The following is a 17591-nucleotide window of genomic DNA, read 5'->3' as shown; positions in this document are numbered from 1 at the left end:
AGAGAAACAGAGAGACAGAGAGACAGAAAGACAGAGAGACAGAGAGACAGAGACAGAGAGACAGAGAGAAAGAGAGACAGAGAAACAGAGAGAAAGAGAGACAGAGAGACAGAGAGAAAGAGAGACAGAGAGACAGAAAGACAGAGAGAAAGTGAGACAGAGAGACAGAGAGACAGAGAGACAGAGACAGAGAGACAGAGAGACAGAGAGACAGAAAGACAGAGAGACAGAGAGACAGAGAGACAGAGAGAAAGAGAGACAGAGAGACAGAGAGACAGAGAGGAAGAGAGACAGAGAGACAGAGAGAAAGAGAAACAGAGAGACAGAGAGACAGAGAGACAGAGAGAAAGAGAGACAGAGAGACACAGAGACACAGAGACACAGAGAAAGAGAGACACAGAGAAAGAGAGACAGAGAGACAGAGAGACAGAGAGACAGAGAAAAAGAGAGACAGAGAGACAGAGAGACAGAGAGACAGAAAGACAGAGAGAAAGAGAGACAGAGAGACAGAGAGATAGAGAGACAGAGAAAAAGAGAGACAGAGAGACAGAGAGACAGAGAGAAAGAGAGACAGAGAGACAGAGAGACAGAGAAAAAGAGAGACAGAGAAAAAGAGAGACAGAGAGACAGAGAGACAGAAAGACAGAGAGAAAGAGAGACAGAGAGACAGAGAGACAGAGAGACAATGAAAAAGAGAGACAGAGAGACAGAGAGACAGAGAGAAAGAGAGACAGAGAGACAGAAAGACAGAGAGAAAGAGAGACAGAGCGACAGAGAGACAGAGAAAAAGAGAGACAGAGAAACAGAGAGACAGAGAGACAGAGAGAAAGAGAGACAGAGAGACAGAGAGACAGAGAGACAGAGACAGAGAGACAGAGAGACAGAGAGAAAGAGAGACAGAGAGACAGAGAGAAAGAGAGACAGAGAGACAGAGAGAAAGAGAGACAGAGAGACAGAAAGACAGAGAGAAAAAGAGACAGAGAGACAGAGAGACAGAGAGACAGAGAGACAGAGACAGAGAGACAGAGAGTCAGAGAGACAGAAAGACAGAGAGAAAGAGAGACAGAGAGAAAGATAGACAGAGAGACAGAGAAAAAGAGAGACAGAGAGACAGAGAGACAGAGAGAAAGAGAGGCAGAGAGACAGAGAGACAGAGAGAAAGAGAGACAGAGAGACAGAGAGACAGAGAGAAAGAGAGACAGAGAGACAGAGAGAAAGAGAGACAGAGAGAGAGAGCTGTTGTTGTTCCAGCTCACGAGTGTCCAGACTATATATAAAACGCGCGTGTGTGTGTGTGTGTGTGTGTGTGTGTGTGTGCGGGGGAGCGGGGGGCGGGCGTGCTGCATCCGCGGGCGTTATATTTGTACTTAAGAAGCACCGAAGTAAATATCTTTGCGCCAGTTATTTGTCATGAAAAGAAAAAAAGATATTTTTTAATAAATACAATCAATGATTAAAATTGATTGTGTTCCGTGCAGATATATGAACAAGTCCTCGTTGTCTCAACTGCGTTGACGGATTTCAATGCCTTTCTTCATTGGAAATCTATATAGTAACGTTCCCTGTTCATCTTTTATATTTCATAAACACATCACGCCATCACCGAATGCTAGCACAATAATGCCACCACCATAAACACCATAGCAACGACATTATCACCATCGGAACTACTTCAATAATTACTCAGCCGTGATTCTTTCTATGTTTAGTGAAGTACAAAACTCTTTTCAAGGACTTTTTTCTTCATAGCAATAAGATAAGACGTGCTCAAAGCTAGGTGTATTTTCACTTCAGTGGAGAAATACAGACACATTAGTAAACAAGCTTGATCTGAGTGGATGATACTAACAGCAGTGGACAGTCAATGCGTTTTGGTCATTCATAGACACATCGGAGTTTGTAGGTAATACTGATAAGAGAACATCGGACGGAGAGCAGTGACCAGTACTGGCATATTTGAAGAGACTCTACTTTGGGGAATAGAAGAAAATATTGTGAGTAGAAGACGGGAGGAAGATCAGAGCAAAATTGTGACATTAATGAGCAGTCCTGATATCAATCGTTCACATAACAAACTACGGTGTAGGGTCTGCCTTCAATCTCAGTGAAAGTAAGTGTTTTCTTTTATATCGCATGGTATTTCGTGGTATTTCGTGTGTAAGGATTAGAGTCTGTAAGGATTAAGACCAGGTTGTGTGAGTGTGTGTATTTGTATATTATTTAAGGTCTAGCCACCATGTAGAGTTCTCCCTTATTCGCTGATCCATACTGCCATATTTGATGGCATAACAGATGCACGTGCATATTATATGCATCGCAATTGCAGCAGCGAATATTCAGTACAAAAAGAAAATGTGAATAAGCATTTAAATCTCATGTATCGTCAGTGGATGTTTCAAATATTTTAGATGGATACAGGCATCATTAATTGAAGCCCGAGCGGTTATTCCGTGAGATTCACCTAAGTGTAAGCTGCGCTTACCGAAGGATAAAATAGAAATGGCGAATAGAATTATACTGCGATGAAGATGTTTTTCATCAGATGAGGCAGATGATAATGATGATGATGATGATGATGTATTTTCTAGATGGCTGAGAATACTGTGATACTTTAAATAACACTGAATTATTTAATCCACAATTTTTCTTTTCTGCATTTGTACATTCGTTTTACAACAACGCAGGAATCTCAAATGAATTTATGCTCCCACTGGATATGCAAAGTAAAGTGAATATTTTACAGCCCTTTTGGATGAGATTGTGAATTATATTGTGCAGAGAGACTGGCAAATATTACAGTTTTTTTGATTATATAAAGGGAAAAAAATATATTTACCCTTTATCGATAATTGTTGATGCTTTTGTCCAATTAGCACACATATTCATGCAGCTCTTTCTCGATGTAGGATTAATGCATGTAATTTAATCAGGACTTCGTATATTGACCCCGAAGAAATTCTTGAAACATTTTTGAGGCTATTTACTTACAGAACGTTACGTTTTCGATTTCACCCTTATAATGTATGGATCAATACCCTGTTAAGTCGGTAGTAACCATTGTTGAATATTGTTGCAATGAAACGGGGTTTCCATCCCTTAGTTGTATCGCCCCCTCCACCCACCAGGCTAATGACCTTCATCTGCCAAACTGACTTGTCAATTAACCCATAGTTGGAACTCTGACACTTTTTACTGTTCCAAGTCAGAATAGACGTGGAAACACCAGTAGCTAAGAGGTGTTTCTGCACTCCTCAAAAAAACCCCAAAGAGGCCCCACTACTTGATGTAGTTTAAATCATAACCAGGAGCCGCACCTTTATTAATAACACAAATATATCTTAAAACTTTCATTTTAAATCGTAATTAATGTCTTTTTCGTGTTCTTTTACAGACATCTTCCATCTCACCCAAACTTATCTTCTCCCACTTACAGGGTTTCTTTCTGTTACTCTCTTACACTTTTCTACCTTCTCTTCCTAGTTCTCTTTCTAAATATTAAATTTTACTTTGTCTTTTTTCTCTTTCCAAAAATCCTTTCAATCTCTGCCTGTCTATCTGTCTATCTCACTCTTTCTCTCTCTCTTTCTTTCTCTCTCTCTCTCTCTCTCTCTCTCTCTCTTTCATGTCATTTCTTTCACCCTTCTTTCTCCCTCTTTCAATCATAGAGCCAAGAATGTCCCTGTTTCATTTTACCCGTCCAGATGCAATGGAAGTGCTGCTCTTAACCCTTACAACAATCCTGGCTGTTACCTCAGATCAGGAATTTGGTGAAGCTTACTACAATCGTTTGGAACCTGGTTATTCCTATGGTTATCTTCAGACACCTCCAACACAACAATTCTCCACCGTATCAAGTGTACTGGAATGTGCCGTCATCGCTCTGAACAGCCAATCAGAATTCTTTACTTACCACAAAGTCAGCCATGTTTGTAAGAATTACTCACCGAAAAATATAATGACAGTCGTCAGCACGAATGACGTCAACGAGATTTCCTTCTATAGATGTAAGTGAAGCTTCATTATTATTAGTTGTTTTTCTTTCTTACATTGTGCGATAAGATATAACTACCGGTTGAACGCAGAGGATCCATGAAATCGACTTATTCCTCTACCATCGAAATTGCTGGCCAAGATTTCAAATCAATATTCTTGTTGACGTTGTTGTTGATATTATTGTTGTTGTGGTTGCTGTTGCTGTTGTCTCTCCATATCCCTGCATTCTGTGTCATTAACATCTCCCTCTCTTACGTTGCTATTTTCCGTCTGGTAGTTTCTATATATGTTTTCTTCGATTCCTACTTCTGTTAAGCAGCATTTCATTTTTATCTGTCTTTCTTGGTCAGTGTGTCTCTGTCGAGTTTCATCAAACATTACCTTTTCAAACCATATCTCTCTCATTTGTCCAATGCTACTTCGTATGTAACATTCCATCACCAATGCAATCCGTCTTTCTTCCTTTCCTTCCTACTACAGTCGCTCGATGACGACCGAGCCCACCCTGCCAGGCGAGAGATCTTCACCGTTATCAGATCCAGTCTCAGTCTCACTGTTGTTCAAATCATTTTCCATTTGGCGTTTTCACTCGTAGAGTGTGTTGGAATGATGAAGTGATACAACCACCTATATTTTTATTGAGACATCATCTTTAAACAGGTTGCCCAGACCCCTGTCATATGCCAACCTTGTATTTCAAGGTCACCGGTTGGGCTTAAACGTATTTCAACTTTTCCAAAGCTTACATGAAGGGAATTATTGTTTAGAGTAACCTCAGCATTCGAATATCGAGTCTCTACAAACGGTTACATTTTGACATAATAGCCCCAAAATTATTATTATTATTATTATAAGTAGTAGTAGTAGTAGTAGTAGTAGTAGTAGTAGTAGTAGTAGTAGAGTGATGGAATTTGGCAATCGTATACAAAAGTTAAGAACTCATCTATCTATCTCTCTATCTATCTATCTATTATTATTATTGTAATTTTCTTTATCATCTTTCAATCGTTTCCAATTCTTGCCGAGTGTCTTCCTGACACCCAGCGCAGATTATCGCACTGTATACATTGGTAGACCACAAATACAAACTCACGAAATTGTCCAATTACAAAGTCATGTGATAGAGAAAAAAAGGGGAAGAACGACACAGCGGAAAAAATAAAAAACAAAAAACGAAAATAAAGATGTAAACAAAGAAAGTAAAGGAAGAAAAGGGAAAGAAAATTCACAGCGACAATGCTCTTCTCAATACGTCTGACGTGCCAGTTAAGACAGGTTTTTGCACTTCCTGCATGGATGGTAAGCCAGGGATCATTCTTAATTAGTTATCAGTTCTTTTCTTGATCATTCCAAGTGCTCCTACAATCACTGGTATTGTAACCGTCTTGAGAGGCCACATCTTTTTGATTTCGATTAGCAAATCTTTATATCTTCTGAGCTTATCAAATGCTTTTGCCGAGATATTATGGTCAGAGGGTATGATCATTTTCAATCAATAAACAGACGTTATTGCTTTGGCCTTTCACCACAATATCTGCTTTGTTTGACTTAATGGTCTGGTCAGTACATACTGGTAAGTCCCAAAGAATAGTTACATTTTCTCTCTCTCTCTCTCTTACAACTTCAGTGTGGTGTTTGTACGATTTGTCAGCAGTTTTGATTTTATAATGGCGACACTTTATCCAGTGTAGATATTGGCCAACGCTGTCATGTCTTGGTTTGTACTCTACAGGTACTAAATCCTTACTTCCAGAGATTAGGTGGTCCACTGTTTCTATCCCATCGTTGCTGTATCGTCACTTTGGATCTACATCATTTTTCATCACATTGGCTTGATAGTTCCGGGTCAATATGCTCTGATCTTGGAAAGCCAAGATAAAGCCTTCTCTCTCTGCCTTTAGCCTTGAGCTCCGTAGCCACTGATGGGTGCGCTTCTGGTCTACATCAGCTTGTTTGCTACGGGCCACATATTTGCCATGCAGAGCTTTTTGTTCCCAGTTATCAGCCAATTGTTCAAACACATTTTGCTTTGCTATTGATTTAACCTTCTTTTCAACTACAGTTGCAGCACTTCTATCATGCTGTTCAACTCACTTGAAGATATTTTGCTCTCTTTCATAACAGAATGTAGCTTCTTCCGTCTTTCATCGTTTTCAACGAGCTTTAGCTACTAGTCGTTAGATGTTTCTAGACATTTTGCCATTCAATTTGTGGTGGTTTTGTAGGAGATTTCAAATTGAATCAAGCCTCGACCTCCTTGAACTCTCGGTAGGTAAAGACGATCCGCGTCTGCCTGTGGGTGGTACACCTTATTGCAAGTCAGCAGCTTGCGGATTTTCCCTCCAATCTTCCTTATTTCGCTTATATTCCAATTCAGCACATTGAAACTGTAACTAACAACCGGAACTGTTAAGGAATTTATAGCTAACACCTTCTTACGTGCATTTAACTCGGATCTTACGACTGCTCGAACTCTCCTCTAAGACCCCTTCCGGGTCTTCTCTTTCATACTTGCATGCTGAATACCAGAGCTTTCACTTACTCCGAGGTACTTGTAAGTTTGTTCCTGCTCGAGGTCTTTTATGAGTTCCCTTTCTGGAAAGCGGCCTTGGCACGTTTAACAAACCCAAATTCTATCTCAGTGTCATCACTGAATGCTTTTTTACAGTACATAGTAGTTCTTCAATCTCATTATCGTCTTCGCCATAGAGTTTTAAGTCATCCATATAAAATAGATGACTTATTTTCTTGTCACAGATTTTATATTCATACCTTGTTCTGTTAAGTTTACTTGTACGGGGTATTAGGGCTATGCAGCAAATTAAAGGTGAAAGTGAGTCACCTTAGGAAATGCCGCAGCTGGTATCGATATTTTTTGTGATCAGTACGCCATTAGATTGTTATAGTTGGAGATACGTATTCCACATTGACATGTTGTGCATCAGGAAGTTTGAAATCAAAACTGAAATTTTAAAGATATCCCGCGGTTTCAAGATCCGTGAATGCAGTATGCCGTCGAACCCTAACCCTAACCTTAACCCTAACCCAATAGGTTCCATGATTTATGTGAAGATTTCGAGAAAGCCCAAAAGGTAGTCAAGAATCTAATGAGAGTAAGACAATGAAAACGACTTGCCCAAGAAAATCCATCACACTTGTCAATAAGTCGATCATAAATTTATCTAAACTAAAACCTTCGCCCGATGTTGCCTCAGTTTTGGAGCTTGGACTGAGTTTCCGCCCAAGCACTAATAATTTCAACTTGAATAAATTGGCTCAAAGGCTATTTCAGTTTGTCCGCTGTGACAAGCTGAAGGAAAATCTTTTTAAAAACACTGGTAGCGAGGAGTCAGAAAATCTTATACATACTGAAAATAAGAATGATTATGTTCGAATCTGGCGTAATTGGATTGAAAAGAATCGGGATGGACGTTCACAAGCGCTACTGGAAATTCTTGAATCCTGTCAGACAGGCATTAGAGAAAGCCTTAAAACAAATGGAGAGAAGTTCCTGGAATAACCTCACCAATTTCCAACGTTACGTTTAGGGTTTCCTCGATTATCCCAAGAGGCTTTCCTCTATCAAGAGGGCCACATCTTTATCATCCTTCCCACCGCTTTTTTTAAATCCTTGTATGCTATGCATATGTCCCTTATTTTCCAGTGTATACCATGCTTACTTACTTCCTTTCGTTCTTTCCTTTTTTATCATTTCATTTTATGTAAACCCCAACAATTTAAGGCTATCTTTGTATTGTTCTCCTCATTCTTCACCCTTGTGGCAAATAAATGAAATCAAAATTATTATCATTATTATTATTATTATGATTATTATTATTATTATTATTATTATTATTATTATTATTATTACTATTATTATTATTATTATTATTATCATAATTATTATTATTATTATTATTATTATTATCATAATTATTATTATTATTATTATTATTATTATTATTATTATTATTACTATTATTATTATTATTATTATTATTATTATCATAATTATTATTATTATTATTATTATTATTATTATTATTATCATAATTATTATTACTATTATTACTATTATTATTATTATTATTATTATTATTTTATGTTTGACTTTTGTTTTGCATTTGTACAAGTTGGATCCAAGTCTCACCCAGAGACCTCAAGAGACAACAAGTTAGAAGTTCATGTAGGTGTTATGCCTAGGGTACCATATATTTGGATTTGTACAGTTTTGTTCAAGTGAATGTTTAAGAAACCATAAGAAAATTATGTTTGCTTTAAAATTTGAGATCACATAGACAGTATTTTACGTAGGATATGGGCAGTTCCCATGAGCACTATCTTTTGGACTTCAGCCATTTTGGGGTTTCCTGGTATCTGAGCTAGGTAGTAATCAGCCCGTTTCGCTGTCATTCCCAGGGCACCTATGACAATAGGTATTGTTTTCGTCTTCAGATTCCACATTTTGCTAATTTCTATTTCAAGATCTTTATATTTGCTCAGTTTTTGGTAGGTCTTGACAGATACGTTTATATCAATTGGGACAGTCATATCAATGAGGAGGCATGATTTTTGTCTGAAGTCTTTCAGTATGATGTCTGGCCTATTTGCGTCTATCTTTCTGTCAGTTTGAATGGTGAAGTTCCAGAGGAGTGCAATGTGATCATTTTCAAGTACTGGGGGTGGTTTGTGTTCCCACCAGTTTTTATCATGGGGCAAGTCCAGGTTTTTGCATATTACCCAGTGAATATATTGTGCAGCTCTATCATGCCTGTTGAGATACTCTGTAGGCGCAAGCAGACTGCACATGGAGACAACATGATCGATGGTCTCATTTTGTTGTTGGCATATACGACATAATGGGGAGCTGCCGTTCTTTAATATGTTGGCCTGGTAGTTCTTTGTAGGTAGGCATTGATCTTGGGCTGCTATGATAAACCCCTCTGTTTCTGATTTCAATCCAGAGGCCATTAACCATTGGTGGGTAAGGGCTTTGTCAATATCTGCATTATTCGCTCTCTTTGGGTATTTGCCATTGAGAGGTTTTCCATGCCATTTTTCAGTCATAATAGCTAAGGCAGCAATTTTAGCACGGGTTTTCAAGCGCTTAGCTTTTTCTGTAGGTGTTTCTAGTTCGTCTAATTCTTGAATTTGTTGCAATTGGAATTCACTTAGATATTCCTTTGTCTGTTTTGTTACTGAGTAAGATGCTTTCTTGCTTTCATATTTTAAGACAAGTTTTAGCATCCAGTCCTCAGAGTTTTTCATATAGGTGTCTAGGCCAATTGTGGCTACCTTCATTGATAATGCCAGCTGTAGTAGTCCTCGACCTCCCTCTTTTCTTGGCAGATAAAGACGTTCTATATCTGCCTTAGGGTGGTGCATTCTATGCATTGTCAACAGTTTTCGTATTTTTCTGTCAACATTACATATTTCAGTAATTGACCAGTTAACGATGTTGAAACTGTAAGTCACGACTGGTATGGCTAGAGCATTGATCGCTTCGATCCTGTTTCTCGCGTTCAGCTCTGTCTTCAGTATTGCTCTCACCCTGCGATAACATTCTCTTCTGATCCTTTCCCTCATCACTGAGTGCTTGATATTGTCCCCTTCAATTACCCCTAGGTATTTGTAGCTCTCCGCTGGTTCTAACTCTTTTATGACATTTTGCTGGTCAAGGTTCACATTAGATGTATTTGTCATTTTTCCTTTGATAAAGATAGCTTTTGCACATTTATCAAGGCCAAATTGCATCCTGATGTCATCACTGAATTGTTTAACAATCGCTAGTAGGCCTTTGAGTTGTTGGTCATTTTTTGCAAAGAGCTTTAAATCATCCATGTAAATGAGATGATTTATATTTTTATCAAATATTTTATAACCATACTGTGCATCATTGAGCAATTTTGAGAGCGGTATTAGGGCTAGACAGAAGAGGAGTGGTGATAGTGAGTCACCCTGGAAAATGCCACATGAAATTCTTACATCTCCAGCATTTAGAGATTCATTGTCATTGTTCAACATCAGTGTGGTTCTCCATGATCTCATACTTACAGATAAAAAGTTTCGCAGAGTAGGAGCTATTTTATACATTTCCAGACATTTCCTAATCCAGCTATGTGGTAGGCTATCAAAGGCCTTTTTATAGTCTATCCAGGCTATTGACAAGTTTTTGTGTCGCTTGTGACAATCTTCTAAGATCATCTTATTGATGAGTAGCTGATCTTTACAACCATAAGATCCACGTTTACATTATTATTATTATTATTATTATTATTATTACTATTATTATTATTATTATTATTATTATTATTATTATTATTATTATTATTATTATTATTATCATAATTATTATTACTATTATTACTATTATTATTATTATTATTATTATTATTATTATTATTATTATTATTATTATTATTATTATTATTATTATTATTATTATTATTATTATTATTATCATCATTATCATTATTAAGACGGTGACCAGGCAAAATCGCTAGCGCGACGCGCAAAATGCACATATTCTGAGTTCAAATTCCGCCGAGGTCGACTACCTTTCATCCTTTCGAGGTCGATAAATTTAGTAACCAGTTGCGTACTGGTGTCGATCTAATCGACTGCCCCCCCCTCCCACCGAATTTCAGGCCTTGTGCCTAGAATAGAAAAGATTATTATTAAGCGGCAGGCAGGCAGGCAGAATCGTAATAGCACACAGGGCGAGGTTTTTAGCGGTATTTCGTCAGCCGCTACTTTCTGAGTTCAAATTCCGCCGAGTCCGACTTTGCCTTTTATCTATTCAGGGTTGATAAATTGAGTACCAGTGAAACACTGGGGTGGATAGAATCAACTAGTCCCCTCACCACTAATATTCAGGCCTTATGCCGTTACTAGAAAAGATAATGTTTATTATTATTATTATTATTATTATTATTATTGAGTGAGAGAGCAGTGCATGCCATCAAAGTGACACTAGGGTAAAATATACGAAGCCCATTTTATACCCATCATGACTACCTGTCTGATAAGAGTACCCCAGGCACATGCATCACAACCATATGTGCGCGACATGGTGATCTCATATCAAGATAAACAGCGCATGACCTCGCAGGTGGGGCCCAGTTAGAATTTTATTCAGGTCGAGTAGCCGATCCCGCTCAAAAGGTCCCTGAATAAGGTTTGTTTAAAGATGTTGAGCAAAACACCCATGTTTCCAAAGGTGAATTATTCAAACCCCAAAGAATTCCTGTCAGCACATGGCTATGATGATCCCCCACTACTTCTGCTCATGATCAGAGATGCACATATCGTCAGCCACCAAGGGACATGCTCAACTGGTTAAGGTCAAACAACTGACAAGCAAATCTGTGTTATTAAGCAGAATGTTTGCTGCAGCCCATCTTTTTATACCAAGACAAAATAATGTACATGATAACACTTCCAATCAGTTTAGGTCAGAAGCCATGAGAGCCACTGCCTGGTATTGCATTAGGGCATTTATTATTATTATTATTATTATTATTATTATTATTATTATTATTATTATTATTATTATTATTATTATTATTATTACTACTATTATTATTTCAGATAGCCGATGTATTAAAACAAATTTATTATTATCATTATTATTATTATTATTATTATTAATATTATTATTTCAGATAGCGGATGGATTAAAACATATGGCATATCAAAGGGAGCTGGTTCAAAAGTTTATGATTCATTTATGAATATAGGAAGTCCTTCATCCTGGAAAGTGGACAAATGCAATGGTACCTTCTGTCCTAACTTCTTCCGACACTCTCTCCTTGATTTCTGGAACTATCTTCCAATTGATGAGGTATGTATTCATACGTGCGAACAAGTGCACACAGAATCATTATTTTCATAATGATAGTAATAATGATTAACAGACTTTTAGATCAATTTAATTCTGTTTGGGACATATTTCACCTGCAAAAATGATATATTAGGCCGGTGTAACAGTATTATGATGTATTTTTATCCGTGACAAACTGCAGTAATAAGAATAATTATCATAAACAAAAGACTCTCCTTTTGGGGAGTGGCCAGTAAATGGGAAGCAAAATCGATGAAATCAACTTACGATACATGACTGGACAAAGTTTTATTGAACCTGCATAATATAATGCTGGTCGATTTGAATAATCTTGTCATTCTTCTTGTGAGACGGCAAGATTGAGTAACAAACAAAACCTTGTGGGAATATGTGAGCCAGTAACCTATCGGAACTCAGATCAAGAGCAGGGAATGAAGTTAGCTAGGACACATCGAGCGGGGACCTCTTTCTGATTTTACAAGGCAAGCCGTCCGATGAATATCTCAAGGGAGGCAGAAGGGTGAAAATTTAAAAAAAAAAAGAAAAAGAAAGAACAGCATGGAAAAGTTCAACAGAAACGGAAGAAATGGTTGACGGCTACACCTGGGGACAACTGAAATTCATCGACAAATTTACCAGCCTTTAGCGATCTGTTACTGCAGTCCTGTACTCTACATGGGGTTAAGGAAATTAAGAACACAGATCGTTGTGTGTTTTATGCTATAAATCTAATTACTAAACTTAACGTCTCAATGTTTTCTCTCATGGATAGATGGCTACACATTTTGGTGGGCAGAAGCATTAACACTATTTAGCAGACAATGACTTATCTAGCAGCCGTTGATATACAAATATTGATATTATTTATATATATACACACACACACACACACACACACACTCACACACACACACACACACACACAGACACACACACACACATATATATATATATATATATATGTATGTATGTATGTATGTATGTATGTATGTACGTATGTATACATATATATTTATATATACATATATTTATATACATATATTTATATATATATATATATATATATATATATATATATATATACATATATATATATATATATATATATTGCCTGCTTCAGTCATTGCACTACGGCCATGTTACGGCACCGCCTTGAATGGGTTTAGTAGAACTAATTCTTTTGTATATATTATATCAATTTCTTTGGGACATAAACACAGGGACATAAACACAAGGAAACCATTTGTCAAGTGGTATGAATGAAATACACACACATATACACAGACGCAAAACATTATATTAGGATATCACCAGTTTCGTTTGACGTCATCAATATAACTTATACGACTTGATCCCAGTTAAAGAAGCCGGTCCAATCTTCTCTTACGTGGATAATCTAACAAGGACTTGGAGGATTTTGTAACATTTCACCTGAGTCGAAAGTTCTGGTACTGCGCTTAGCTTTTAAATGTTGTACGATATATATGCGTGCGTGCGTGCGTTTGTGCGTGTGTGTGTGTGAAGGTTAGAGTTAATGTGGGTTGTAGGCTCTCTGAATTTTGTGCCATGGAAAATGGTGTAAAACAATTTAGTTTGCTGTTGTGCCTCTTACACTTTTTTAAACTCCGAGGCGGGTATTTACATAAAATATCGAACAAGTAAAAGTGTAAAAGTGTAAAAGTATATATATATATATATATATATATATACGAGATAGTATCATGGTAATATATGAAATTTTCAAGTGAAGGGTAATTAAATATATTATTTGTTGCATTTATGGATGATAAGATACCTATTAGGCGAGTGACAAATAAAAATCGTTAATTTCGTCTGTTATATAGATTCGATTTGCTCAAAGGAATGGTGAAATAAAAATGAGAGTAGACATTAGACTAAAGAAGTGCATTTTAAAGTATCTCGAGCTATTTAACTTGATCCAATTATTTTTCATTATGCGTGTGTGAATATGTGTGAGTGTGTATGTATGCGTGTGTGCGTGTGTGTGTGTGCTACATGTTCATTTCTTTTGCAGGTGAAACTCGTGATTAGAAAAGACGAAAGTGATGTGGTAACTATGATATTTAATGGACGAAATACAACCATTGAAAGCTGGTTCTCTCCGAAAAACTTGAAAAGTTCGCCATGGAACGACCTGGCTTCAGCCACCGGACTTAAATTCTCAATTACAGGATATCGGTATGTTAATATATTTTCTTTTCTTGTGGCGTAGAGATGTTTTGTTATGTAGAGACTTATAGATTTAAAATCACTTTTCGTTTGCTACTGATATATTTCAACGCAATACATTTAAACGCAAAACGTTCTGAAGACGAACGACAGATTTTCAGGCTTTCAACTTTATATCTTCATTTAGTATGGTATACAGAATTCAAATTTGAACTAATATAACTTCTGTCGCTAAAATTTAAATCTATCGAGCCTTCCGGATAACTGCAGCACCGGTGGTTTGTTAATCACTATTTTTCTATAACAGTCGAGACTAAATAAGTCTTGCCATGCGCATGCCAAAAGCTACTTACTACTGATGTTTTTTAAAAGAAGCAGAGATACTGATTTAGCAATTCCACAGCCATTGCTAGAGTCTATTTCTCTAGTGCTAATAGATTTCTGTATTTTTAACACCATACGTCTAAATGAAATGCTTTCTCTTGACGAATTGTATAGTTTCCTGGCTTTCGCGTCAAATGGCATGTTTTAAAGTGAGAAAAGCCCCAAAATATACATTCACCTTAAAATGTATACCATAATAATATTTACTTGTCTTTGTTCCTTTTAAATATTATTATATTCTATTATATTCATTTCTCTTGACGCTTTGCTAAGATGTTTAACACGGGAAAATATTATCGTTTATATGCTCGAGCGTTTTCTAGTTATTTTGCTAAATTGTATGCCTCGTGTGTACTTTTGCCTTTCCTTACGTATTCACATTTGCACAGATTTGCGTATTTGTGTGTGTATGTGTGTGTGTGTGTGTGTGTGTGTGTGTGTGTGTGCGTGTGTGTGTGTGCGTGGGTGTGGGTGTGCGTATGTCTGTATTTCTGTTTATATGTTGTTTATATGTATGTAAGTGTTGACGCACACATCTTTGTTTTTAAGATAGATCTCGTTGCAAATGGAATCTATAGACGGCTCTTTGGGCTGTCACTGCACATTCTAACATCTATGTATGACACATAGCGTATATACAGTCTCAACAGGCCAGTTTCTGCAATATTTGTGTCCTGAAATAAAATCTTTTGCTCTCACTGGCTGCTGCTGGGACGAATTTCCGTGTCTATCCGATAGACAGCAAATCCATAATACATGCTATTTCAGGAAAAATACTACAGTAACTAGTCTATCGACAGTGTGTATACCCAGTATGATACCCAGTATGATACCCAGATGGCTATTTTAATTAAATACTGATTGATTTAACTGCATATAGCAGACATAATGGTATATTTACTAGAAGTTTAGATTTACATATTCTGAAACCCAAACAAGATTTTTGTTTTCTTACTTCTTAGGTCTAAACGTCGTTTCTATATAGTAAAACATGGTAATGGTTGTGCAGAGGACAGTGGCTGGTTGACCATCAATGAGGGTCGACTTTTTTGTCAGTTTGACAACTCAAATTACTACCCATCAATTCGTTATTCTGATACAAAATCGAAAGTCATATGGGACAAAGGTAAGTGATATTGTATCTTCTGTGTGTGTGTGTATGTGTGTGTGTGTGTGTGTGTGTGTGTGTGTGTGTGTGCGCGCGCGTGCGTAGTGTCTTACTGTGAGTAGTAACACTAAAAGTTAATTTTGTACTTATTGTTTAGCGGCCAATCAGCGTTGATTCAACTGATTTATATTCAAAGGGGTTCCAACAGTGACCGCCGCACAAAATGATGCCGAGATTTGGCTGCCATTTTTAGTAATTCGAGTGACCACGTATAAAGTCCTCCCACGATACGTTTGTTGTTGATGTTATTATTGTTGCTTCCAGGTTATGCATTAGCAGATTCCATGGCCATATTCATCCGCCTGAGGCAGCAGAACTAACCCAGCACATGATATCCATTGATACTACTGATGTTGTTGCAAACGTCAATCCAATCCATCTGACCACCACTAGGGATCTGCATTGGTCAAGTATTACCTGTTAATAAAGAATCCATACAAATATTCTATCCAGCATCGGTCTTTTGAGTTGTGATTTGCATTCTCTCTTTTCAGAGAGAGAGAAAGAGTGAGAGACAGAGAGACAGAGAGACAGAGAGAAAGAAAGACAGAGAGACAGAGAGAAAGAGAGACAGAGAGACAGAGAGACAGAGAGAAAGAGAGACAGAGAGACAGAGAGACAGAGAGACAGAGAGAAAGAAAGACAGAGAGACAGAGAGACAGAGAGAAAGAGAGACAGAGAGACAGAGAGACAGAGAGAAAGTGAGACAGAGAGACAGAGTGACAGAGAGAAAGCGAGAAAGAGAGACAGAGAGACGGAGAGACAGAGAGACAGAGAGAAAGAGAGACAGAGAGAAAGAGAGACAGAGAGACAGAGAGACAGAGAGAAAGAGAGACAGAGAGACAGAGAGACAGAGAGACAGAGAGACAAAGAGAAAGAGAGACAGAGAGACGGAGAGACAGCGAGACAGAGAGACAGAGAGACAGAGAGACAGAGAGAAAGAGAGACAGAGAGACAGAGAGAAAGAGAGACAGAGAGACAGAGAGACAAAGAGAAAGAGAGACAGAGAGACAGAGAGACAGAGAGAAAGAGAGACAGAGAGACAGAGAGACAGAGAGACAGAGAGAAAGAGAGACAGAGAGACAGAGAGAAAGAGAGACAGAGAGACAGAGTGACAGAGAGAAAGAGAGACAGAGAGACAGAGAGACAGAGAGACAGAGAAAAAGAGAGACAGAGAAACAGAGAGACAGAGAGACAGAAAGACAGAGAGAAAGAGAGACAGAGAGAGACAGAGAGACAGAGAGACAGAGAGACAGAGAAAAAGAGAGACAGAGAGACAGAGACAGAGAGACAGAGAGAAAGTGAGACAGAGAGACAGAGAGACAGAGAGACAGAGAGACAGAGAAAAAGAGAGACAGAGAAAAAGAGAGACAGAGAGACAGAAAGACAGAGAGAATGAGAGACAGAGAGACAGAGAGACAGAGAGACAGAGAGACAGAGAAAAAGAGAGACAGAGAGACAGAGAGACAGAGAGAAAGAGAGACAGAGAGACAGAAAGACAGAGAGAAAGAGAGAAAGAGAGACAGAGAGACAGAGAGACAGAGAAAAAGAGAGACAGAGAAACAGAGAGACAGAGAGACAAAGAGACAGATAGACAGAGAGAAAGAGAGACAGAGAGAAAGAGAGACAGAGAGACAGAGAGACAGAGAGACAGAGAGAAAGAGAGACAGAGAGACAGAGAGACAGAGAGACACAGAGAAAGAGAGACAGAGAGAAAGAGAGGCAGAGAGACAGAGAGACAGAGAAAAAGAGAGACAGAGAAACAGAGAGACAGAGACAGAGAGACAGAGAGAAAGTGAGACAGAGAGACAGAGAGACAGAGAGACAGAGAAAAAGAGAGACAGAGAAAAAGAGAGACAGAAAGACGAGAGAAAGAGAGACAGAGAGACAGAGAGACAGAGAGACACAGAGACAGAGAAACAGAGAGACAGAGAAACAGAGAGACAGAGAGACAGAAAGACAGAGAGACAGAGAGACAGAGACAGAGAGACAGAGAGAAAGAGAGACAGAGAA

At 37.9% G+C, this 17591-nt stretch overlaps 2 protein-coding genes across 2 annotated transcripts in view; one reads left to right on the top strand and one right to left on the bottom strand.

Moving 5' to 3' along the window:
• Positions 1-17591, bottom strand: part of LOC106881038 (uncharacterized) — a 150510-nt gene that overhangs the window by 60203 nt on the left and 72716 nt on the right. The window lies entirely within an intron of this gene.
• On the top strand, positions 1395-16031 carry LOC149130589 (uncharacterized). The gene is made up of 6 exons (XM_089344662.1): positions 1395-2110; positions 3666-4004; positions 11658-11836; positions 13872-14035; positions 15373-15536; positions 15843-16031. The coding sequence occupies exons 2-6, from the start codon at positions 3674-3676 to the stop codon at positions 15896-15898; spliced, it is 894 nt and encodes a 297-aa protein (XP_089200788.1). The 5' UTR covers positions 1395-2110; positions 3666-3673; the 3' UTR covers positions 15899-16031.

This window comes from Octopus bimaculoides, chromosome 28 (genome assembly GCF_046866305.1).
Source record: "Octopus bimaculoides isolate indiv1 chromosome 28, ASM4686630v1, whole genome shotgun sequence".
In the NCBI taxonomy this organism is placed as follows: domain Eukaryota; kingdom Metazoa; phylum Mollusca; class Cephalopoda; order Octopoda; family Octopodidae; genus Octopus; species Octopus bimaculoides.
This window is presented reverse-complemented; position numbering and strand designations above follow the sequence as displayed.